The sequence below is a fragment of the Gambusia affinis genome, linkage group LG09, assembly GCF_019740435.1.
Source record: "Gambusia affinis linkage group LG09, SWU_Gaff_1.0, whole genome shotgun sequence".
Classification (NCBI taxonomy): Eukaryota; Metazoa; Chordata; class Actinopteri; order Cyprinodontiformes; family Poeciliidae; genus Gambusia; species Gambusia affinis.
This window is the reverse complement of record NC_057876.1, coordinates 24930215-24955970: the sequence shown is the minus strand read 5'-3', so window position 1 is coordinate 24955970 and position 25756 is coordinate 24930215. Positions and strand designations below refer to the sequence as shown.

General features: G+C 34.8%; 1 protein-coding gene across 4 annotated transcripts in view; it reads right to left on the bottom strand.

Moving 5' to 3' along the window:
- The window catches only part of htr4 (5-hydroxytryptamine receptor 4), a 137438-nt gene that overhangs the window by 30424 nt on the left and 81258 nt on the right, over positions 1-25756 (bottom strand). For all 4 annotated transcript variants that reach the window (XM_044127247.1, XM_044127245.1, XM_044127246.1 and 1 more), the window contains 3 exons: positions 25282-25482; positions 14672-14825; positions 9360-9967 (listed from right to left, as the gene is read on the bottom strand). In XM_044127247.1, the coding sequence (XP_043983182.1) occupies positions 9360-9967; positions 14672-14825; positions 25282-25482 (963 nt within the window). The remainder of the gene's footprint in view (positions 1-9359; positions 9968-14671; positions 14826-25281; positions 25483-25756) is intronic.

Genomic DNA, 25756 nt, shown 5'->3' with positions numbered 1-25756 from the left:
AAGACACCATGCACTCTCACACACAGCAGAGTATTTTTAAGCTTTGTCCTTTCTTGTTTCTCACCTTCTACGTCCAGAATAATGAACAAATGGAACAAGAGCATGAAAAAAGGGAGTAATCACATTTATTTATGCCTGAAAAAAAAAATAATAATAAAATATTATTTTTACTGAAACCTTTTTGTTTTAAACTGACCAATTACGACCATCATGTTGACTGTTAGTATAATGTTCCTGTTTGTTTAAACACTTCCTTAATTTTAAGAAGTTACAACAGAACACAAGAATTTCAAAAGTTCCAGTTCTATCTCATCAATCCAAATGACTTTCCCAAAAGCTTTGCAGAGGTTTTAAAGCAAAGATGAGACAAGCCAATGTGTGTCAAATCTGCATTTTAAGACGTTCCTCTGGAAATTAGTCTCATGATGTTACGGTTTGTATGCAAATATACATGCCAAACTAAAGCACGTTGAAATTAATGTACTCTAAAATTTATATTGCAACATAATGATGTCAAATTTGACAAGTCAGACAAAAAGAAGTAACCGGTTTAACATCATGCCATTATACTGGTAACAGATCTTCAACAAACTGTTTAAAGTTTGTTTAATAAATAAAGAGGTCTTATAAAGATTCTCATGTAACCTTTATAGTTTCATCTCCACAGTTCAGCGCTAATTATATTTCTTGCATTTTCAAAAGTTAAAAAGGTTCTTTAAAGTTCTTTACTGTAATCAGTAATTTAAATAAGAAAAAAAAAATTCTCCTTGATTCACCTTGATGTTGAGAGTTTACTTTATAAATAGAGAAAGGAAGGGCAAGGATGAATTTTTAAAGCTTGGAAGCTTCACTGAATTATACATGAACATGTTCTAAATTGTAAGAAGGTGCAATCTCTTTTTATCCTTTCAAAGAGACAGAAAAACATTTAGAGAAGAGGCTTTGACATCTGCTGATATACAAAAAGCAGGAAAACGTGAGAAACTAGGGACAAATAACTTTATATTTCCTTATTTTTTTCTTTTTCCTGAATACACTCTTATATAATCTGAGTTTCTTCCACTTCACCACAGTAAACCTCTTGCTTATTACAGATAAATGTCATCATCTCTCAATCTAAACAAGTTTGACACATTGGCCTGTTATTGAATGTTACACTGTAATCTGCTCCCCAGTACCAATCAAATCCATTTGTCGCATGAAGAGTAATCCTTTAATAAAATGAGGTAATGTATTTAGATGAGCTTGTTTCAATTCAATTCAAGATGCTAAAGTGCTTAATTGATTCTATTTGAATAAACAATTATGATTTAATTTGAGGCAGTCAAACAGTGTTGGCTCTATGGCTGCCACACAGGAGAATAAAGTCTTTTCCCTATAAACAACCCTTCAGATATGTACAAAGAGAGGAAATTAACTGAATGATGTGCTTAAAATACAATGCACTGAAAAAAATCACACTAAGTCGCAATTCCATTAAAGGCTTAATTATGAAATGTATGCAGCTTGAGAAAGAATATGTTTCTAGTTGCTTGAAGGACTATTGGAGTTCCAAAGGATTCAGAAATGTATTTTCAAATGAATTTTACAAAACAGGTTAATTGCTGACAAAGTTAGAAAACCTCAGATTAAACTGTCAATAAAGCAGACAGGTACCGAGTGGCTAAAAAAAGGCTGTGGTGTTGGTGGTTGCAAAAGCAAAGACTTGTGCTCAGACTGGGAATATTTTTAGTTGTGGAAGGAGCACTATGAGAATTTCTACAATCCGGTCACCATGTCTGCCAGGGGATGGGGAGAATTTGAGCACTTGGAGGAAAGCTAATGGATTAAAAAGCTGCAAAGTGGTAGGGCATCAAGGATGGACACTGCTCAGCCTCCATTGGAAAGGCATTTGTTAGTTTTTTGCAGGAAAAGATGGAGTTGTGTGGGTTTCGTTCATCATTTTGAAACCAAGATTGTTCAACACAGTTTCTTGCCATACATCTATTTTCTCGCATATTGGAAAAAAACAAAACAAAACAAAAACAAACAAAAAACAAAACAAAACAGGGAATTAAAAAGAAAAGTCAAAGCCGTAGTTCAGCTACAAATTCTGCTCAGTGAAATCAGCTTTCATCTTACTTAAAGCCAGTAAGATAAAAAGAGAAAATATTTTAAAAACTGTAATTCTTTTTCTTCATCATCACTCCTCTAATCTCTTTGTGAAAACCAACCAGCAGGGGGCGCCCTAGATAGATATCGTTGAATTCTTTCAGCTTGAATTATTAAAATTTATGGTCCAGGTATATTAACTTAGACTAAGAATAAGACTTTTTTTTTTCCCTGCCGCTTCCTAAGTTGTCCAAAAGTTTTGAAAAGTATAAACGACCTAAAACTGGTTCTATAGAAGGAAGAGAAAAACACTGAAGAGACCAAGAAATATTGTACGAGCATCTCACTCTAAAAACCTTCTGTCTTGTTATTTTCTAAAACAACAGAATCTGTTTCACCATTTGGATTGTGATATGTAATGGTTACTAACATATTTCACTGCTTTGCCATTAAACTGAAATGAAGTTGCTAAATGGTGACAGAAAATTAACGGCTGTGGAGGTGGAAGGTATAAGTTCCAAAATCACACCTTACTGAAGTCTCCATAATACCTAAATCTAGTAATCTAGTATCAAGTTACATTGAAACAGGTTTCTTCTATTTGATCTGAGTGACTGAAGATAAGATTTTTTTAAGTTCAACTATCAAATCCAAAGTGTCACAGAAACGAATGTATGATTGGTATTTTAAAACTAATATACAGTCTGATTCTTCCAGCATCAAATCAAAAGCTTTTAAGAATAGTTATGCTTGCTTCAAAATTTATATATGACCTTTGTACCAACAGGAAAAATAATTGTAAAATTCCACTCGCTTTAAAATTGTTGTTGGCTCTGTTTTTTTGTGGTTTATGGCTGTGTGTTTAACCACCTCTGTGTTTTACTGCAGAGCAGCTGAAATAAAAACGTCAGCAGCATACCAGCCAACAAAGTCTGAGTCAAAGGCTTCATCTCCCAGCAGGGGGGGAAGCTCACACACAGTACATTTTGACTGTCACAAATGATGGAAACTGGTCATTAACTTTGCATTTTAAAAGACCAAAACATAAATCATTTTACCTGTTATTATTAAAGTAAGTATAGGAGGTTTAAAAATGAAGTTATTTGAAGGCATTTCTTTTTTAAATATTTGGTTTTTTATGCTTAATTTGCTTTCCTCCTCCCCAGATGAGTAATATTCATCTGCTTTTTAAATATTATCTTTGTGCTTCAAGCCTGTGATTATTCATGTCCTTTTTTGGTCTACCTGCATGAGTAGCATTTTCTTCTCCAGTTCATTCTCTAACCTTTGCAATTCAATCCTCATGTACTTCACCTTACTCATTTTTGTCTCTAATTTCTCACCTCCACTCTGACCTATTAACTCATCTCCTACTCACTTTTTCCAAACTTTATCTCCTTCCTGCTTTCATCTCACCCTTTTTTCTTTTCTGTTTTCTCCTTCCTTGTTTTTCTCTTTATGTTGTTTCTCCTCATTTGTTCTGAATGTGTTGTTCTCTTTTGTAATTTGTTTAATTTTTAATTATTTGAAATGTTTTTGATTCTCCATCAGCCCTCTTTCTTACTACTCACCATATTTTCTTCATTTATCCATCTCACATTAAAATGTCCATCTCGTTAAAATGACCCTTTCTGCCCATGGATAAAATGTACATTTTATCCATTTCACTATTTGTGTCTCATTTTGTTACCTCCAACAGTGAAAGATTGTTTCTCGATACTGCTTGCTGTCTTGGGACTGACTCTTTTTAGATAAATGACTCCAGTGAGAGTATAAATACTCAGGAGGCATTCTGTTACTGTCTGTGACAGGGTGTATAATGAACAGTGTTAAGACGCCATGGAGAATGAAGGTATCATATGTCATTCCTTTACTTTGCCAGCTTAAGTGGCTGATTCATCATAATCAACCTAAATTTCACTATTATGTTTGGAGTACAGCGAGCATATATAATGATTCAATAAATCAGAGTTCATTGTGAAAACTAATTTAAGGATTAGCCTCATAACATATTAAACAGTGGTTGGATCCAACAATTACCAGAAACAGTTTGTTATAAGCTGTGTTTCTTGCCTGTAAGCAAACAAATTCATGAAAAATTGTGTGGTTATTGCTGCCCAACAGCTTGCAGATTGCTGGTTTGGATCTCAACTAGAGTCCTGGAAAGGATCTGTTATTCATCTGATATATTTGATATTTCAAGCCTTGTGAAGATTATACAGTTATAATACAGCAATTACTGAATTTGAACTTAATACGCCAAGAGATTAGTTTCTCATGAAAAAAAGAAGAAAAAAAAATCAATGACAACAAAAGGTCTCAAAACACACCAGTTTTGTTCTGTGCAGTCTGAATATAAACAATATTTCACAATTTTACAAATTTAAATACTGACAAAAAGACCAAAATGAAATTAATTATTTACTATTGGTCTATATCTTCTTAAAACTGCAGTAGGCAATTAATAAAAATAACGATTTTAACCTATTTTTTATATCCTCCCTGTTGTCCTGCAGATCTGAAGAAATACACCTCTTCCAGTCTGAAGCAACCAGTCAGTGTGCATCATTGCATTGTCCAAGTTAACTTATGAGTTGTAATATTTTTTTTAAGTCTTGATATTTTCTGAATGAAATTCCTTATATGACAGATTTTGGAAAATAAAACACTGAAATCAGCTTCCACTGAGTATGAATGTGTCATAGTTTCGAGATCATAACTACAATAAATGGGTTGGCATCTCTTTTATGCTAATATCTGTAATAGTATAAAATGAAAAAAAAATTGCAGATTTTTTTTTGTTGTTGTTTTTTTCTTTACTTCCTCCCGATGAGCCCTAACAACAGCCCTAACAACAGGGCTCATCAGGGACATGATTTCAACACCCTAAGACTGACCAGCAATAACTCCACCATGGGTCTCACTCAAGAGGAGCCTAAAACCCATCCTGGGCCACTCCGACATACCCTTGGCATTTTAAAAGCTCTGACTCACAGCTCAGTGACTGCACTGCAATGAACCAGGTGGGAAAGGCTTACATAAAAAAGGATCCAATCCATAAAACTCTTCGGTAGAATGGACGTCTGACTGAGCCTGTAGAGAAAATAGTTATTTTCGTGACTGCCCCAGGCAATCTCCTCAACTTGAGATTCTACATTTCAAAGTAAATGAAATGGTGTCATCATTTTTTTATTGCCTTAATGTGTTTTCAGTTGATGAGGAGTGATGTTTGTGAAGGACATCAGACAGAAAAGTGCGTGGTGTACAGATATGTGTGGAATTGGTAGGTTGGACTTATCCAAGTTTATTTTTCCATTGCTTCTGTTCCTTTTTTTCACGCTTTTTGAATCATGACTCCTTCTGTCAGCCCCCTCAGTTTGTATTTTTGTAGAGTCCCTCCAGACATCTTAAATTCTGCTGCTGATGACAATAAACCTGTCCCTTTCAGCAACAGTTTTTGATTATATGATGTGTTCCCCTGTGATTTCCAACAAAATGTTTCATTATCTGTTTTGCTCATCATTTTACCCATTTGAATTTCCCTTTGCTTACAGACAATTTACTTGTATGTTAAAGTTTTTAATCATGTCCCTTGCTTTTCCGCTACTACAACTAAGAAAGAGTAAACTTTTTTTATTTAGCAAGCACCTTGTTTTTACATTACTAATGTGAAATAAACCATTAAAATCAGATATTTTAATTCCCTGTGCTATTTGATCTACCCACCTTCGCATGGTCTCTTCTCTTTTATTTTAAAAACAGAACAGTCAGTTAACCAAAGATGTTTTAAGAAGGTTCATGAAAGCAGAAGTACAAAAAGAAACTCTGACACACATTTGTCTGCTCTCAGGAGATTACTAAAGTGTAGCATCCATCAATCCATTGTGTTTCGCTTATTTAAGATGATTTCACACTGCTGTCATGTCCGAAAGGAAAACACATAACTGCAAACAACTCCTTCAATTTATCTCTATTCAAACCCTCTTGACCAGAAGGAAAGAATAGGTGAGTAAGGAGCTGGTTCATTGTTCCCCATCAGGACAAAAGCCATAATGCACTTCTTAAACTTGAAGTTTGACTCTAACACAGCAGAGAAAATTTTCCCTGTAAATTATCAGATACTTCTACCTTATAAAACACAAACCTATAATTGTCATACAGAAAGGATCCAGCAAAACTGCACAAGTTCAACAGTCTGAGGAAGTAAAAAACTTTCCTAAACCAAAAGTATCACTTACCAACATTATATTCATTGTAGGCTTATTAAGCTAAGCATTAAACAAAAAACTCTGTTAATGCATCTGTTTTAACATGATGCCTTCTGGACAACAGGGCTATATTTGATGGCTTTTGTATTCCAAGCAGAAACTTTGACAAGTGGTACACAGACCTTAGGGTGCCCCTATAAGCCATGAAATCATGTGAGCAGAACCTTGAGTGTTTCTGCAGTCCAATAATTCAGGTTCTGGAGCTCAGGGGACACCAGCACTCAAAGATGGTTACCAGCACACAGATCTAACCTTCCAGAGCTGTCAGTGAATTTTAGAGTTCTAGCAAAAGGACAGGAGAAGCGAAAATTAAACTGCTTGGACAGGTATATATATATATATACACAGATTGATTGGGATTAAATACTTGCATTACAAGGATTAGGAAAATCTAAGTGAAGCAGGACCAAAGAATTATTGGAGCCTCTAGGGATTTCCACAAATGCACTGAAGTGTAATGTTTGCAGCCTGGCGACAACTGAATAGATGATATCACATTGAGTGTTGCCAGGTAACACAAGTAATCCCTGTTGGAAGAAACCATAAATAGAAATTCACAGTAGTTCAATATCCAGCATGTGGAAAAAAAATATAAAAAACAGTTGATTATTTTTTCTGAATCACTTGAGATCAGTGACCAACAGGTCAAAAAGAAATATAAACTTTAAAATCTGAATTTTTAAAGTGTATTAAGTGCATCAAGACAAAAAACTGCCACTATATGCCTTTAACTTTGTCATGATATGAGGCGGTGAGGAAGACGCTGAGGACGCTGGTTGGAATGAAGAAATGATGATTTAATGATCCCAAACACACAATAATCCTGGCAGCACAGATGAGCAGAAAGCTAATGCTCAAAACTGGTAGTAACTGGAAATAACTAAACCAAAACGACATTCTTGACGGCCGACTAGACACGGCAAGACGGATTAGACAAGGACCCAACAAGGCACACAGGTGGAATTAAATACACAGAGGGTAATCAGGGAACGAGACACAGCTGGAAACAATCAAGGGGGCGACAGGACAACACGGAGACTCAATAGAAACAGAAACCTAAAATAAACACACAGAAAAACTCAAATTCTCACAAAGTTGATGCACTTATTTTGGCATGAAAACTGATAATGCTTATGAATACATTGTATAATGGAGAAAAAAATAGTTATCTTGTGATTTCTTCATTTTATGCTGCACTCACTTCACCAGAAAACCTTTCACATGTTTTCCTCTGAAAAATAATCAGCAAGTAGGACTTCAAACATATCCAAACATCTGCCTAGAAAAAGCCTCATTGCTCCATGTAGATTTTATTGTAACCAAGCTGGGGTTGAACCATAATGCAAGTAACAAAAGCTGAAATCCCTCCAATCAATAATGTAATAATTCCAATGCAATAATAGAAATTTTAAGAAAATGTAGTGTTCACTATCAAAAAGCACTTTAATAGTTGATAACTGTGTCACAAATGAAGGAAACATGTCGACTGTGCTCTTCAAATAAATTCAAAAGTTAATTCAATAATATTTATCCGCATATAAAATAATACATTTACATAATAATCCACTGAAAAACATTCTGAACACAGCTTTTGTATAGCAGATAATTCTAACACTGGGTCTATATTAATTAGATACAAACCTCACAATAATATTTATTCTTAAAAGAATGAATATGACTATATTAATCAGAAAATATTACTGTAATAAACAGAAAAGGTTTGCTTTGTGTACATGTACCTTTTCCTTAGAATCTAAGGTCATTTTCATAAACTAACTCCTACTAATATATGTAATTCAACCAGATGGAGATTATATAAGATCCTCTGGCTCTTCCCAAGCCAGAGGATTATGCAGTATGTAAATATGACATTCACTGAGACACAAATAATTATTTAACGGACACGAATTTGAAAAGTGCATTATGAAAAAGGTTTTTTTTTTTTTAAATAAAATATATATATATATAAATGTTATGTGGATAGAGTACATGATTAAACCCTTGATGAGATCAGAGGTTACAAAGTGCCTTTTTTGTTACTCCTTTTTCACATCTACACTTTACGTGTGCGATTAATCTCTGTCAGCATAACAGGATAAAGATGACATGAAAAGACTGCCATTCATGAACAAAGATACGATTCTTATTGAGACATAAAGACAGATGGATAAACACTTAACTGGCAACTGTGGAGTATCCTGAACATAATGTCCTTATCAACATGAAACATGAGCTCCAAGTAAAAGGTTTATAGAATGATGATACATAGATCATTTAAACCCATAGGGACTAGGAGAAGTATTTATGGAATTAAAGTCATCTCCATAATACCTGGAAAGAAGTTAGTTTTTTCTCATAGCAGGTGGCTCATATTTGCAAATTGTGTCATCCTGATGATGTCAACAGTAACACGTTTTTAAGATCAGACAACACACTAATGTCTTTTTGTAAATATGATAAGACTACCAAAGCAAAGACATATAGTACATATATAAGATATTAAATCATAAATGCAACTGTAATTTACAATTAAATAGTTACACTGACAACATAGGACATAATATTTTGCTTGTGTCTGTGCTGATTAGCTTTAATCCATGTTATGTAAGTGTTATACTTTTGGTACAAAAAATATATACAGTAGTCATAAAAGACAGCTTTAAATTACCAGATGTGCTGTAACTCGACAACTCAACCTTTTAATTCAATATTTAAACATTAGGAAGTTTCTCATAATTTTCAATCTGTTTCTTCCTCAAAAGTGTGATTGTTTTAAACTGTTGAATGACCTTCCAACAACAGTTTTTTTTATGTTTAAAATAAAAAAAGCCTACTGCTAATAGAGCTGTAAAATAATTGTATATATGAGTTTCATGATGTAAACCTTCCAAAAAATTGCATGTCTTAATATTTACACATAAAATCAATTTTAGTATAAATCCTCTGTTGCTTGATGCCAGAGAACTCCAATCACAAAATAAAATGGTTTATAGAACTTACTTGAGTACATGTGTTGAACCGTTGATCTGCGTGGCTGTGCAGGTCGTGCCTGTTGCCATGATGGATGACCTGCGATACCTCTTCCTCCCACAACATAGGATGATGAGGAAGGCACGGCGGAAGGATTTGTTGAGGAAGGCGTAGAGAATGGGGTTGAGCATGGAGTTTATGTAACCCAGCCACAGGCAGGCGGTCCACAGCTGTTCGGGCACTGTATAGCCTATAAATGGGTCCACCACATTCGTGACAAAGAATGGTGCCCAACAGAGGCAGAAACATCCCATAATGATGCATAGAGTCTTTGCTGCTTTTGTTTCTGTTCGCATACGGTGGTTGCGTTGATGGTCAGCAGACTCTGATGTTGCACCCACTCCTGGGCTTGCACCGGAGGTTCCAGGAGTGCAGGCCCCAGCCCCGCCTGCCCGCTGTAACATGCTGATCTGCAGGGCGTGTGCGCGAGCCGTGATGTAGATCCTCTGGTAAGCCAGCACCATGAGGACCAGAGGGATGTAGAAGGCCACCAAAGAGCAGGTGAGGGCGTATGGCTTGTTGACCATAAAAACACAAGAAGTGGAGTTGCTGCTTCCATTGTGGCGCCTCTCCTCAATCTGGGAAACACATGAATAATATGAAAAAACAAATAAATAAATTAGGTAACACAAGGAACAGTTAATTTTAAAATTAGATATTGATAGTTTTGAAGAAAAAAAATGCTTTGCAAATGTTTATGAAATTCAGAACTGTTTTAAAAACTTCCTTTCATTTTTAAGCCCTTCATAGTACTGCAAAAGAAAATAAGAATCGATTCATACTTCTCTCTCAGTATGGATTGCATCATACCAGCATTAGTATTATTTAAGATGAGTAAAAACTCTGCAAATAACAGATATAAAATATAAGATTGAGATTGCACGGTTTGAGTTATTTGTCAACATATTGTCACCAGTTATGTTAAATACTGTGTTCTCTTGCAATTTGTCAGACAGAAACTTTGCCTTAATATGCCATATATGGCACAGATGAGTTTTGGTTTATTTGAGGAATCTCTTCATGTTGTCCTTGTATGTTGTCAGGTTTTTGGTTGTCTGGTTTATTTAAAAACATGGTATACTATACAATTTTCTTTGCTAGTGACATACCTCTGTCACTAGTGTTCTTGCTTAGTATCTTGTTGCGTAAAGACACATCTATAACTTATTTCAATTGGTCATTTAAATGTAATTTATGAAGCTTTCTGTCAGGGTATTTATTAGAAGAGACTAACACTAAGATTCTCAGTAATAAACACTCTGCATGAGTCTGGTGTAATAATGATTCAGGCCTGTTTTTTTTCTGAATGCCCAGAAAACCCAGTTAAAATTGTATGGCTTTTCATAGTTTTGTTACAGATTTAAACACAGGAGATTTTGAAGAAAAATCTGGTGTCACTAAGCAGAAAACACCTTCAGTGACAGACTGCTGCATCCTGAGAGCGCAAAGAAGCATTATTGTAGATCCTTCCTCCCAGCAGCTGTTGCTCTACATACTGCTCTTACCATACTCAATAAGTGCTTACATTAGTCATGGACCAGACAACACGGAAACCTCGGCACAAGCAAACAAGATGAAACACCTATGTCGGTGCGTGTATCACTTTAAGGAAAACCATGTGACTGATACAGTTCCCGTGTTGTATAGATGTGACCGTGCAAAATTGTATTGATGAGAAAGAAAATGTGTCAACACGGTTGTGGGTTTTGTTGGATGGAGATACTTTATGTTCTTTGCTTTGCATTGGTTTTTGGCTCGTATTTCAATACTGGCATGGATTAACCAAGGAAGAGGAAGTTTTCTCTCGTGTGGGATCATTTTGATCTTAATGATAATGGAAAGTAATTATTCTGTTCTCATTTCCACTTTTGATAACTTTTTTTTCAGATTATTAAAATTATTTTCCATGGGATATTTGAGTTAGTTTACATGTATTAACTTTTATTTATATTGTAGGTGGAAAATGTAGGATTTGCTCCCAGGTTTTGTCTTACTGTAAGCAGAGCTCTTGCACAATGCCGAGGCATCAAACTGCCCGGCATGAGGGGAATGAACTGGTTAACACTCCAGTCTTTACTGAATTTTTCTGCGATGACATTCTAAATCCAGAAGATGTCACTGTATGTGACAAAGCACCACAGTCTCAGCACAGTGTCGACACAGTTTGGGAAATGTGTCACGCACCCAATGAGGCCTCATCTGCCAATCACTAGCTTACATCCCTGCTGGTATTTTATATTTTATATCTGTTATTTGCAGAGTTTTACTCATCTTAAATAATACTTCTGCTGGTATGATGTATGCTATTACACCCAAGGTGGGACATTGAAGGGTATTTCTTTTCTACTCTTTAACTGTGCATGGATTATAGATGCATTTGCATGACAACAATTCAAAATGTATGGCCTAATAAAAGTAGAAGTAGTAAACCAAACAAAAATCAACTGTCTCTGGTGAATCTCAGACAAAAGAATGCAGGATCAGCTGAAGAGAAGAGAGCATTACCCAAGACTGCAGACTGTTGAGAGATTATGTAAGAGTAATCGAGGATTGATTAGTCTGTAAACTCCTACTATGTAAAGTAAGGCCAGTTATATACTGGTTGAATTTTGCTAAATTTGTACATCCTACCTCATTCCATTTCTTTTTATTTGAGTTTGAACCTGAGAATCATTTTCTTCATTTTTTTCTACTTAATTTTGCAACTAAATCTTTTATTTATCTTTTACTTTAATACAGCAAAAGTGGAAAGCATATTGAGTATGAGAACTTGAACTTCTGAACTGTGATTTGCTGTGATGTAAGACATCTTTTGACTTGAAACAATCCATTGAAAATTCCACATTCTCCCCTGCTCATTCACAACAACCCAGCCTCCACACATCAACATTAATCCAAGTGAAATCTGTTTTATTTGTATTTCACGTCTGTAGTGTACTCAGCTTAGGAAAAAGAAATGAATAAAAAATAAATCTCCATCCTCAGATGGAAGATTCTTTCTCTTCAGGAAATGGCTTGCTTAAAAATTAAATTTTAAAGATTTTGTTGTCAGTGTCTGTTAACACTGTTCAATCTCTTGCTCAAAGGGACACAGCAGTAAGACAGTTGGGTAATAAACAGGATAAAACACAATAACTTGTTTATTGGTCTCAGCCATTCACATCCTAACAGGTGTATATCACACTTCCAACTTTACAGTTTCACCCTGGATGTACACTACATGCATATCCGCTCTCCTGCAAATCCAACAGGTGCTTCAAGAAGCATGCGCGGAAAATGTGATATCATGCGATAAAGCCAGTTACAAAAAATGGTGACATAAAATGACACCAATCTAGTCGTGTCAAGGACGGACTAACTTCTAAATTAGTAATGGCTTATAAAATTGGAACTGGCAGATTTTCAATTTGGTTAAGTTTTAAAAAATCAACCTTATTTAAACCTTCTTACATGGTTTTATATAGAAATTCTTGGATAAATCTAAATTGTCTAAGAATTCTCATATATTCAATAATTAATAACAACATGACAAGTTCAGTAAAATATCTTTCAGCTGCTAAATTACTGTTGCCTTGTGGTACATCATCACAGAGTCCAAAACCAGACTCAAAACTTGTTGACCTGTCTTGGGTTTGAGGGTGAAACCCCTGCTTCTCTGGTCAGTAGATACAAGGAATCCATGAAAACCACAGCAATAACATAGGACAGCACAAACAACTACCGAGATGTTGCAAAGTCTGCCTCTTGTCACCTTAGTCCTGGTTTGTTTTGCTGAGTTTCAGAGCTCTAGTTGGTGCCAAAAGTGGCTGGCTTCACAGAATATTCAAACAGCTCTAATTAGACCCGCAGAGATCTGCTGCCACTGCATGGGGCTAACTTTGGATTGGAGCTCAACTCCAATCATGTTTGTGTGTATTTGACAAAGGGAATGGAATATGTGTGTGTAAATGTTCTTTAGCTAAACTTTGGCCAAACTGAGCGGTCCAGTCTCCCCCTTGACGAGCAACTAAGACGTGATTTCTGCTGGCAATAAGACAGAGGAGCTAGAGAGATTTACTTCTGTCTTGGCAACAGTGTGTAGCATTTTTAACACAGAGAACCTGAATTTATTTGTCAGAAAACAAGTATTTCAATCATTCAAACAAATAAAGTTTAGAAGGTTATTTTATTGTGTAGCCAGGGTTATATGACAAAACTATTGTCTAACAGATCCATTCTTGGGTGCTTGGGCTTTGTTTATCATTTGTGCTTTTTGATATTTTTTTTTAAATTTTAGGTTATTTCTTTAATTTCATTATCAAACATTTAACGGATCAATTCTTGGGTGCTTGGGTTTTGTTTTTCATCTGTGCTTTTTGATCATTTTTTAAAATTTAGGTTATTTCTTTAATTTCATTACCAAACATTGTGGAACATAAAGTTGATCCTCCTCCTTTTTCTGCTGTTGACTTTTTTGCTTTCATGAATGTTTCGTTTTTGGGGAGTTTTTACATACTTCCTCAGTATAAGGGATTGCTGTAGTCAGCAACTAAATGCAAATGATTTCCTACTCATTATGTACTTGTCCAGAAGTGAATGGTGCAAGTAACTCCATTCAGTGAGTTAGATAGAAACCCTTTAAACTTCTTTGAATATTCAACTAAGCTTTATGTACTCTGCATAAAACCAGATGTACATTTCAACAAGTTACTTTAAATGCTAAAAGATCAGCTTCAATTTCATACTACTACTACTACTACTACTAATAATAATAATAATAATAATAATAATAATAATAATAATAATACAAAATCTGCTTTTAAATACTATACTCCTTCCAGGAAAATCTTTTGATTCTAGAGTAAAAAATGTTTTGGTTCAAACTTTCGGCTCTTCTAATTAAATAATTGAGAAAAATGTATTGCTAAAACAAAACACGTCATCCAGAAAACATCATTTAGATTTTAGTTGAAGAAACAAAAACTGGCAGCCTGTGTTGTTTGTGGTCATTTCTTGGCATGTTTATGTTGTTTTCATGGCATCATATAAGGCATTTCTTCAGTCTAGTAAACAAAGATCCATGAGACAACAATTTATCTCATTGTTGCATAACTGCTTATGCAAACAATATTCTGAAAGACTTGTATTTGCAATTATTTTTTTTAGCTTAGTTTCCCCGCAATTCCTTTGTTGCCCACTGAGATGCTCAATATATTTGACAAAATATAAAGTACATAACTAAGTAACCTAAAGTCTAAAATAAAAAATTTTTTTCAGCTGTAACTCAAACTCCTGCAACTCACCAGGTGGTCGATACCGATGCTGTTCCAGCCCTGCATAATGGGCAGGAAAGAGATGAAGGTGGGAATGACCCAGCAGCCACCGATCATTAAAGCCACTCGCATGGGCGTCATTTTGTTCCGGTAGACCAGTGGCTGGCAGCAGATAGCGTAGTACCTGCAGAGAGATCATTGCAGGGAGGAAAATTGGATCAGCTCAAATCAAAAGATTTAGCAGGTTTTTCAGTTCATCAGAAGCAGCCAAAAGAAATCAAGCTGCCAATAAACTAACAAAATTAGGTTTTATCCCAATGACAGCAGCCCAGCTTTTTAATCAAAAGTATTTTGTTCATGGGAAATACCAAAAGATGCAGTGTGCTGCTCTGATTTTGTTTATTGTTGTATATTTTAAATTAGATCTCTTGGAATGATAAGCAAAACTATGCACCCAGTGAATTTGCAAAAAAACAATCTAACCCAATACCCAGGTTGTATTAAATCTCTACACAGAAAAGTTAAAACTGAAAAAAACAAACATATTCCACACGTTTTATTCAAAAACTGTCATGTCTTAACCTAGATGTCTTTGTAATCCTACTGCTTAACTATGCTTTATTTTTAGTTAATATACCTTCTCAATTATTTTGTTTATTTGAGCTGTTTTCAATGGATGTAGCCTGCAGAACAAACAAGTAGAAATCAACCACTTGGTTAGGGTAGCACTATTTTCTGGATGAGTCAAAGTTAGATTACTGTGGTGTAGTAATTTGTTTACAGGATACAAAAATCTAAAATTTTCTTTAAATATAAAATTTAACAGAATCATTGTGTTAGTGTGCAAACAAAATATTTGAGTGTTTACAGTACTTACATTCAAATGTATTCATAAAATCGGCTAAAAAAGATTAAAATTTCATGACTGTGTAGTGTTAAAATATTTTGAATTCAGGAGAATCTAAGTATGCTGTTTCTGTTGCATATTGTGGGTAAACGCTCCTCTAGGACAGAAGAGATGCTTTAATTATTTAAAATATGTGGATGGAAAGACCTTCTGACTTAGAAAACATTTTAATTATTTTTTAATGTTACCAGTATTAAATCATTTTATTCTGAATATGACATGCACTGAACTCTCCACATGATTCTCCACTGACAAAAGAGCCGATGTCACTATGTTCTGTTCATCCACAATAAAGTACAGCATAAAGCAGATGTTAGCTATTTTTACTTGGAATTCTGTCAGCTACAATTATGTGCTTGTATAAACAAGAACAAGATCAGAACTATTAGCAAACCTGCTAATCGAGGAGAGAAAATGATTTTGAATTATTATGATGCATGGAGTTATGGAGCTTGTAAAGGAATTTTGCTTCCACAGTTTGAAATCTAATGTTACAAATTTCAACCACGTGCAGACATGTATGTAATTTATGTTTATTATTTGTGATCAGCTAAACATGTTGATATGATTTGTTTGTGATTCAATTTTTATTAGTCATTGTTACTTATCCATTTGTTACGATGTAAACTTTATCTTGCAGCAATGTAAAGTTTTATGGATTTCAGTGAGAATAAATTTACTTAATTCTTCATATTCTTAATTTAATCTTATCTGTCTTATTTTTCTATGCTTAGATATTTAAATTCAAAAACTCGGATAATTGTGTGAAAGAAGGAAGGAGGAAACAGAAATACACAAAATAAAACAAGTGAGACTAAAATACATTAAGATAAAAAAAAAGTGAATAAACAGAAGAGGGTTTATGACATGAACGCATACTGTAACAAATCCGCTTCATCTCTGCATGTGGAAGTGTTTGTTTGTGCAAACAAGCTGGAGCTTAACTGTCCTCAGATTACAGGAAACTGAAAAAGTCAACCGGCTAAACTTTCTGACCTGATGTTTCGATGTGTAGGCGTATATTTGCAAACAGGTTATTTGTGTGGGCCTTTGAACATTCCAGCTATGCCAAAAATAATGTCCAACTGCATCACATGTGGGGCACAGTATTTAAACGTGCACTGATTCATCCACATCAGTGCATGTATTGTGTATTTTTACAGCAAAAATAAATATAGAAGAAGGTATGACGTGCAACATGGGTGAAAATATGTGAAGGTGGAATACAGCTGCTAAGGGGGATATTTTAGTTTAAATGAATTTTTTTGTTCTCAGCTATGGTTTAAAGTATATTCACTACAGACGGCATCACCTACAAAATTTCTTTCACATTTAAAAACACAAGCAGGTCTTTTGAAGCTATTGGCAGTATACAATGGATGCAATATTTTAAAACTAAAACCTACGTGTCTTAGGACAGTGAAGTACATTTAGATATTGTGCTAACTCTGAAATATTGACCCTGAGACTCATTTCTAATATTTTGATTAATTAATGTGGTATTTTTCCTTGTTGTGGAATAGTGAATACTTAGAAAGATCCTTGTATGACCAAAAGGAAGAACCATGACCTGATTCTTAGCACAAAGAGTTGGTGGTTTGCCATGTGGGTTGCATTCCTATTTGTGGTGTTCTTGGGCAAACTCACAAGGCTTCACAATGAACACGAGAGAGTCTGTTCAGATCAGCAGGATGGTATGTCCCTTCCAGGCAGGAAAATTCTTGGGATTTTCTAAAATGAGATTGAGCGAGCATCTGAGGAAAGGTATGTCTGAGTATTTCTCCTAGTTTTGTTGTCCCCACTACTCAAACTCGCATAAACACTGGATGTGTGTATTTTGAATGCTGAAGTCCAAAGCTTCCACAATCACCATCCATGCCCAGTTAAAACATAAGCCCCACATGAAGGACATTTGCATGAGAGAACTATCTAGTTTAGTTCCTCTGCCAATTGTATTACACATGGCAAAAAAAACAACAATGTTGTTTTTAATTTTAGGATCTTTTTTTTTCTTTTCTGCACCATAAGTTGGATATTAGTTTTCAAATTTTTCTTAAGTTTTTCTCAACCCCAAATCTTAAAAAATGAAGCAAAATTCCTTAGTGGGGAGATTACCACTTCACTTCACTTCCTTGAATTATATAAGACACAAATGATATACAAGTATTGTAGCAAATTATGAGAAATTCAGTCTGAAGTCATGCTTTTACAAGAAATAACCATCTCTTGTTGTATTGTTTTAATGAAAGGAATAAGTCCAAGATGAAGAAGTAAAATTCTTGTATTGATCAAATCAACAGGTGAGAAATTTATTATAATGTTGTTACCTTGTAGAAAATAAAGGATAAGCAAAAACATGGCTTGGTTGTGTTGCTGCTATTCTATCAAAAAACACAACAAACCCCAATTATTTCATTTTTAAAAACACCCACAGGAATATTTGATTAAGGTTGGAATCATTTTAAAAGAAAGCTTTGATATCTAGTTCATAAATTTCTTTTCCACAGTGGCTTAGCTGATAATTTTTTTGACCTTTGCTTTTCTCAGGAGGCTGAGTGAACACTATGCTCTGCTGCAGGAGAATTAGAGCTAATCCAGTTTATGCCATCGTCAGTCACTGTGGATGCTTCCCTGCCTGCTCCTCTGTGATCCTAACTCATTACCTACTTGCAGTGCGTGGCATTTCACAGCCATCAGTAATTTGGAGTGCTTGTGTGTACTGTGTGTGGTCTCCATGTGCTGTGGAATTAAGAAAAAAAAAGGTCAAGAGGCCCTTTTTCTCTTTAAATTTCCGAAGTAGTTGTGTTGAAAGGATGAAGATTGATTCTTTAATGGTAAATGTGCAGATCTGAATGACAGAACTCCCCTTCATGTCTGCAAATCTGAATCTTTAATTTTGTCAATACAAGTGCCCTGAACCAGAAACATACGACTTCCAGCATGCTGTATCCAAGCAAATCCCCGCAGCTTAAGTGCTCACAGAAAGGAATTAGATGTGGACAGAGGAGCACATTTCTGTTCTTCAACACATTAGCCCGAGTAAGATTAGAAGCAGTCAAAGCATGGCAGAATGGCAGCATGTCATGACCACGGGCACTTTAAATGGCCCCTTCTTCCTTTTGATCCGCAAAACACATCACTCTGTTTATTTCTGACATTTTTATTCTGACATTATTTACTTGAAAGCTGGTTTCTGAGACCAGCCAAACCCAAGGTTGTGCTCTACATTCGCATGCAGCTGCAGCACATGTGACATCTGCAAAGGACAACTGTCTACAGATTCGAATACAGAACGCTATGCACAACATAGGAATTATTCTTATCTGGAAGTAAACAAAACTGCATTGCTTTAATTTTCTGCATTACTGCTGTACATTGCAAAGATTAATGAACATTTGCAAGTAGTGTTTTAGAGAATGTCAAATGAAGTTACAGTACTTTAGTGTTTAAATTTTAGATCCAAAAAGTTCACTGCTACATGTGGAAACCTTGTTTTCTTACACTTGTATGAGTCATGACAAACTTAATCAAAAATGTGTAAACTTTGATGCAGTACTGATGTTAGTGTGACTATGTTAGCATATAATAATGTTTGTCACAACTGAGCGTACGATATCCACCATCACCACATGTTAAAAAGTGAAACGTACCTGATTTCGGAGCAGTGTGATAAGTCCTAACAAACATTAGTTAATGGAAACAGCAGATTATGATGAATGCTTTGATGTTTAGGTAAATGTGGGCTACTGGAAATTTCCAATGTAGTCCATAAGGTGCTCGATTTTAAATATCTTACGCTTTAACATTAGGGCATGGCATGGCAAGGCTCTTTGAATATTTATCAATATAAAGCCTTTCGGAAATATGCCTGTATGAAAATATAAAATGTTAGGTACTAGATAAAGTATTTATCTTTCATCCACCAGAATTGCTTCTACTTGATTTAATTGTGCTCTACACCATAAAATGCTCTATACAGCATTCATCTTCAATGTTTGTAAAGACAAAAAGCTGGTAAGGCAGCACGAATGAGGATTTTACTTTGCTATACCACTTCGTCAGGACAAAAAAGATACTCTAATGAGTATGCAGTTATATTTTAATTCTGTTAAAAGACTCTTTTATTAATGTTCATTTCCTGATTTTCTGGTGCTTCATATTGTGAATATTTCTGAGTTAGCCACTTCACTACTGAATGCCTTTATGTTGCTCCATCCTGCTTGCAGCAGTTGTTATTTTCAGCCTCTATTCAAAGGCTTTTTCAGGATCGTCAGCTTAAATTATGAATAAGAAGCTTTATTTGCAGCTGCTCAGTTTTATTTCATGCTACTGTTCAGTTCCCTTCTCTTCTTTCTTCTCATTCTTTCAGTGTGACTTTTGTTTTCTTTGTCACACTTACAAAGAAAACCTTTGTTGTTTGTCAGCCAAGTGATGAAAAATAAAACAGAAGCATGTGAGTGTTGATATTGTTACTTCACTTTTCTTTGATGAACTAAATAATAACTTTGCTTTCATTGCACTCATTATGTTTATCATGTAGTGCTTCAGTTAGTTTTTCAAAACTTGATTTGACACTAAACTGACTGTATATGTATAAAATTGTAATATATCTAAGGTTTGTATTTAATTTGATCATGTGTTGTTCACCTTTCGTTGAGCTTCTGATCCATATTACATATTTCACTGTTTTGTGAATGTAAAAAATGTGCATTTTTACATGACACATTTAAAAGTCTCCTGCCTTCTTCTGTTGTGATTCAGTGATCCATTCACCATATGCTTCCTTTCAAAGATTTATTATAACCAGAGGATAAATGTTTTCTTTCTTCGTTGATTGTTTTGTTTAGGAAGCTGTAAGCTACAGATGACAACAACATCCTTCTTCCAATCTCTGAAACATAAAAATGTTGAAAATGGTATTTCCACCTGCATTTCACTCAGTTGACTCATGAAGCTCTAAAACATTTAGATTATTTAAGGTTGGAATATAAAGGAGCTGCTGATAGAAAAATAAATACATCATCATCTATCAATTATGATGCTTAAAACAGATATTTACCTTGACAAAGCTGAGATAAGAGCAGTTCATTTTATTAAACAGCTAAACAGCTTTTGGACATAAATAAATACATCAACATGTATAAAAGCTAATGCAATGGTTGCTTTTTAAAGGCTACTGCACAAAACAAAAACACATTGAGACAAACACTGTCCAGATGGTAAACAGGCTGTTCAATAGTCTGTTATAAAGACATGCTCCATCCTTTTGTAAGTTAATGGATAAGCATACAGATGACTGAAATTGTGGTTTGTGTCCAAAATGTGCTTCTTGAGCCTGGTTTTCCACAGGAGCAGAGGTCAGGCCTCTGGATAAGAGTTTTTTTTATTTTTTTCTTGGCTATTTTGATAAACCTGGCAGTCCACAATGCAGGGTGTGAAAATTTGTCTAGAGGCTTGATCTCTGAGCCACCTCTCAACCTGTCATAAATCAATCACAGGTTTTCTCTACAGATTCCACTTTTCTCATTGTTTTTTGTTTGTTTGTTTAAAACTACATTTCACATTGACCTAACCATATGATTTATAAAGTGCACATCCTTGATATTAAAGTCAGAGCTTCTTCCATCCAGGTGAATATGTTAGCACAGGAAAATAAGAAAAATTGAATCATGCATTAAAAACTGAACTTTTTCCTTTCCTCTATCGCTATATCTAAGCCCACTATGAGGGATTTCTGTATATATTTCTGTAAAAGTCAATTACTCAACTTAATTGATTGTCTTTTGACGCTACATGGTTGTCCAGGAAGAGGGAATGCTGCAAGTCAAGGCAATATGCTGGGCTTCCGTAGACAGAAAGTTCTTTAAATTAAGTTGAATAATGAACTGAACTGATGCACCGTATAATATCCAGTATAAACTGGAAAGTATCTGTGATTAAATGTGAAACAACTTATTTTGTATATGCGTACATATAAAATATATGTATATTGTTTGTTTGTTTAGATTGCTGGACTAATTAGTAAAGCATATTTAATATTTGCTTTTTACTGGTAAGTACATCACTTCTTTTAGGAGATAGATAAACAAGATGTTTTTTTTTCTTTTAATTTGTTTGTTCTTTTTCACTGAGCAAGTTGCTCTTCCTGAAATAATAATGTCAAGCCTCTCTGCCTCTTGGACAACTTTGATCCAAAACCTCACATCAGTTTTGAAATTCAGAATATACTTCATATTATATGCGATCAAAAGGTTCTCACCTAAAGCACTTAACCCCAGTTCTTTCCCACAGAGCAACTCAGTGGTTTCCACTGATATGTTTTACCATTATCTGTGGCTTCAGGGTAGAGCTGCATGTCAGAGAAAATGCCTTTGCGCTTTTATTATCATCTATAAGACCTTGCTCCAAGCCCCAGCTTGTCATGAGTCCTAAACAGTCTGTGGGCTGAACGACTTTATTAAACATCCATTTGCCAGCCAACCTATCTAATGTTCCTCACCGAATAGTAGAAAGGGAGCAAAAAGTTGAGCCAAAAGGTTTATAAGCTTCAACTAAAGTAATAATAATAATAATAATATTAATAATAATAATAATAATAATAATAATAATAATAATAATAATAATAATAATAATAATAATAATAATAATAATAATAATAATAATAATAATATCTTCCTTGTTTTTTTCTTTTAAACAGAAAACATCCCTAGCATGCGGTTGAAACAACAATTTCTGCCTCAAGATGTTTTTCTGACCTACTTCACCAAAATAAACATCAAAGTTCACAAGATCCTTATAGGATTTTAGTCCTTAGTTAATCTATATAAAACACCTCTGGGAATACTGCCCAACTCAATGATGAGATGATAATTTTCTCCACAAGAAGTTCTCTGAAGCTAAACAAATGCTTGAAATTTATGCTTCTAACCAGTGTTTCAACGTGGTAAAGAATGATGCAATCTGTGGCGGATTGTATACTGCTATGCAAAGTGATTAATCATATAATTAAGTACCATTCAACTGAGGTCTGAGAGAAAAACTAAAAACTTAATCATTAGGTTGTTATCTAGAAAGAACCCTGTATTAATGGGTTTTCAGAGCAAACGTTTTGCAGCCTCTTTAAGAAAACTTAACATATTTTTGATTTTTGTAGCACTATTTCTGAACCTTAACATCATTTTCAGATGTCTTTACCTGATGTAATAAAATTAATGTCAAAACAAATTATTTATCTAGTAAGACTAATCATTGTTAAAGCATCAGTAATACATTATCAAACTTAGATAATTTTCTGCACAAGTATGAAGTATTGGTTCTTGTGTGCATAGAGTAATATAAGCTTCCAAAATGTTTTATTTTGTTTGTTTGTTTTCATTTATTTGACTTGAGACGTTGAGAACAAGCAAAGCTGCTAATATTTAGTCAGTCCTGCAGGGACTTTGACCTTTTCTACAGAAGAGGAACTGGATAAAGAAAAGCCTGATCTGTCAACCCACTCTCACTCCCAACTCGTCATATATTGACGCATGGGACTTCCGTCCTCATCACATATTGACGCGAGGGGTACCCCTTTCGCGTCAATATGTGACGCGAAGGGTTTTACCTGATGCCTTACCGTAATTTTTGCCCTAAACCTAACCAATTTTTGGGTTTTGAAGTGTCGGCAGTGTTTGCGAGGACCATTCGCGTAAATAATCCATGTAAAACATGCGACCTTCAAAAATCGTCAAAATCGTCAAAATTTTACGATGAAGGAACCTGCCCAAGTCATCACATATTGACGCGAAGGGTATACCCTTCGCGTCAATATGTGACGCATGGTCAGACGGCGTCCCAACTCGTCAATATATGACGAGTCGGGTGTGAGAATGTGTTGGATCTGTCACTACACAGAATAGAACTGTCATTTCAAGGGACAGTATAACAAAATTATGGATCAGGTTTTAGTGCACATGTTAAAATAAAAACAATTTTTACATTTTGCTTTTAAATTAAAATAACTGATGACTTTTAAAACATGTCTGAGATCTTATTTTGAGTGTTTACCTTGCAATATTCAGATGAAAAGCATGTGCATGTCAGAGTTAAAGAAGGGCAAGTAAAACAGAAAATAAATTCAAGTGTGAAATACTGGATGATGTGCAAAGACAATACATATTGTTCCGTAATAGCACAAAGATAAAAGCTTCAACAAAAACACCCAAAGAGGCAGCCAATTATAGTAAGAACGGAAATTGGATTCACTGGAAGATGTGACATGATTTACAAGGAAATTGTGGTGATTGTTTTGCTATAAACTAGAAATGGAAGCACTGCTGTGCCAGTATGTGAAGGCAGCTGCTTGTATAAAAGATGACAAAACTCCTCCAGCAAGGAAATTTTCTGAAAAGATCATTTCCTCATCCGTAGCTTGTCTTAGCTGAAAATTGTCCTTGGTTCTTAATAGCTGATGTGAGCCACCCACATACTATCCCCATTCTACTTCAGTTTTTTAGGAATCAGACTTTGTTTGAAAGTCAGTTCGGCTAAATCTTCCTTCAGATTTTTTTTCATTTATTTTTAATCTCTTTTATTCAGTACTTTCCAAATTTATTTGTGCCCTTAGCACAAATGTTCATAACATCACATGTATTCTATTTTTGACAAGGATTAGAAATTGTAACTTAAATATATTTTTACGAAAAATATGCAGTTGTAATATGCTGCAATATACAGTTTTCATGGTTAACTTATACTTAAACAATAGTCTGAAAAATCAAGATAACTACTGTAATAAGATATGGAGATGATGTTTCACCAAAGGGTGGATAATCCCAATAAACAAAATGCTTTTTTACAAACCAAACAACTGCAACCACAGTACACACAGTAGCCACAGAAATAAAATTCTGCCAGTAAAATAACACTATACTGGGGAATATTTATTATGAACATTTGTCTCTGAGGAGCACGGATGGCAATTAAGTCTATTCGGTCCTAAATCTACTTTTCTTCTTCCTTCTAGCCTTTAACATTTTGGCACAATGCCTTTAGTGCCTAGTAACTTACACACTCTCTGTATGCTATAAAATAGCTAAATTTGTTTGCGTTATAATAAATTTAACTGGCTATCTAGAAGCAGTAAGTAAGAGTATAAAGGCTAAATCTTCTGATGATAGACAGAAGATTAACCAGAGGTAATTACACAGCTGCCAAAAAGAAAGTGATTGAATAAATCAGATATCAGTTAGATTGTGTTTTTACTCACTTTTATTCTGTAGTTAAACACTAAAGTATGGGCCAAAGAAAGGTTTTTAACGACATCTTATTTTATCTGTAGGTAAAAACCTTGTTAGAACCCTGAAAGGTTTGTGTAAATGTCGTGAAAAAAATACTATTTGTCCAGTGTGTTTTTGAGGAAAACAACAAAAACAATTCCTCTTGTAGTGTGCTGGATGGTTTTATGGCTTCTCTGTTTTCACAGCAGACAGAGAATTAAAAAGCTATTCAAAAAGAAATGGTTTTCTATGAAGGCCACATTTCTTCAGGCTGATATGTTTAAACAGGGAGTTAGACTTCAGTAGAAAGTATTGTAACAAAGACGCTCTGTTTTATTTTTCCGAGCTATAATGCAATGCAATACAGCATCTGCAAAGGGGGTGTATTGCATCTGCAAGATTTTATTGAATTTATTTTGACTAGAAATAATAAATCTGCCAGAGTTTGAGGTTAGAAGAGCACACAAAATCCTCACCTATCTAGAGCGATGCAACACAAGTGGAGTATAGACGCGGTTGTCAGAAGAACGTCCAACGACGTCCGAACCAGACAGAACGTCTCGCCGTAAATCCAGTGCTGGTGGACCAGCTCGATGGCACCAAACGGCATCACCAACACTGACACAAGCAAATCAGCAAATGCCAGAGACACAATGAAATAGTTGGTCTTGATTTTCCTGTTGGAGTAAAAAAAAAAAAGAGATAAAATATGAACAATCATTAAACAGAATAGACAATTTCAAGGGTCAAATGGTAAATTAGTTTTGTTAATCCATAACAAAATTATGGATCAAATGGTCAGTCAAAAAAGATTATTAAAACTTCAAGTTTAAATTCATACTGCTTTGTTGTTCGATCTTAATGAAACCAGAACAAAACCCATTGTCAAAATAGGAATTAATACTGTGTAAATTGAGGGGCCACAAACAGTAAAAGCCTTATTGTTCTGGA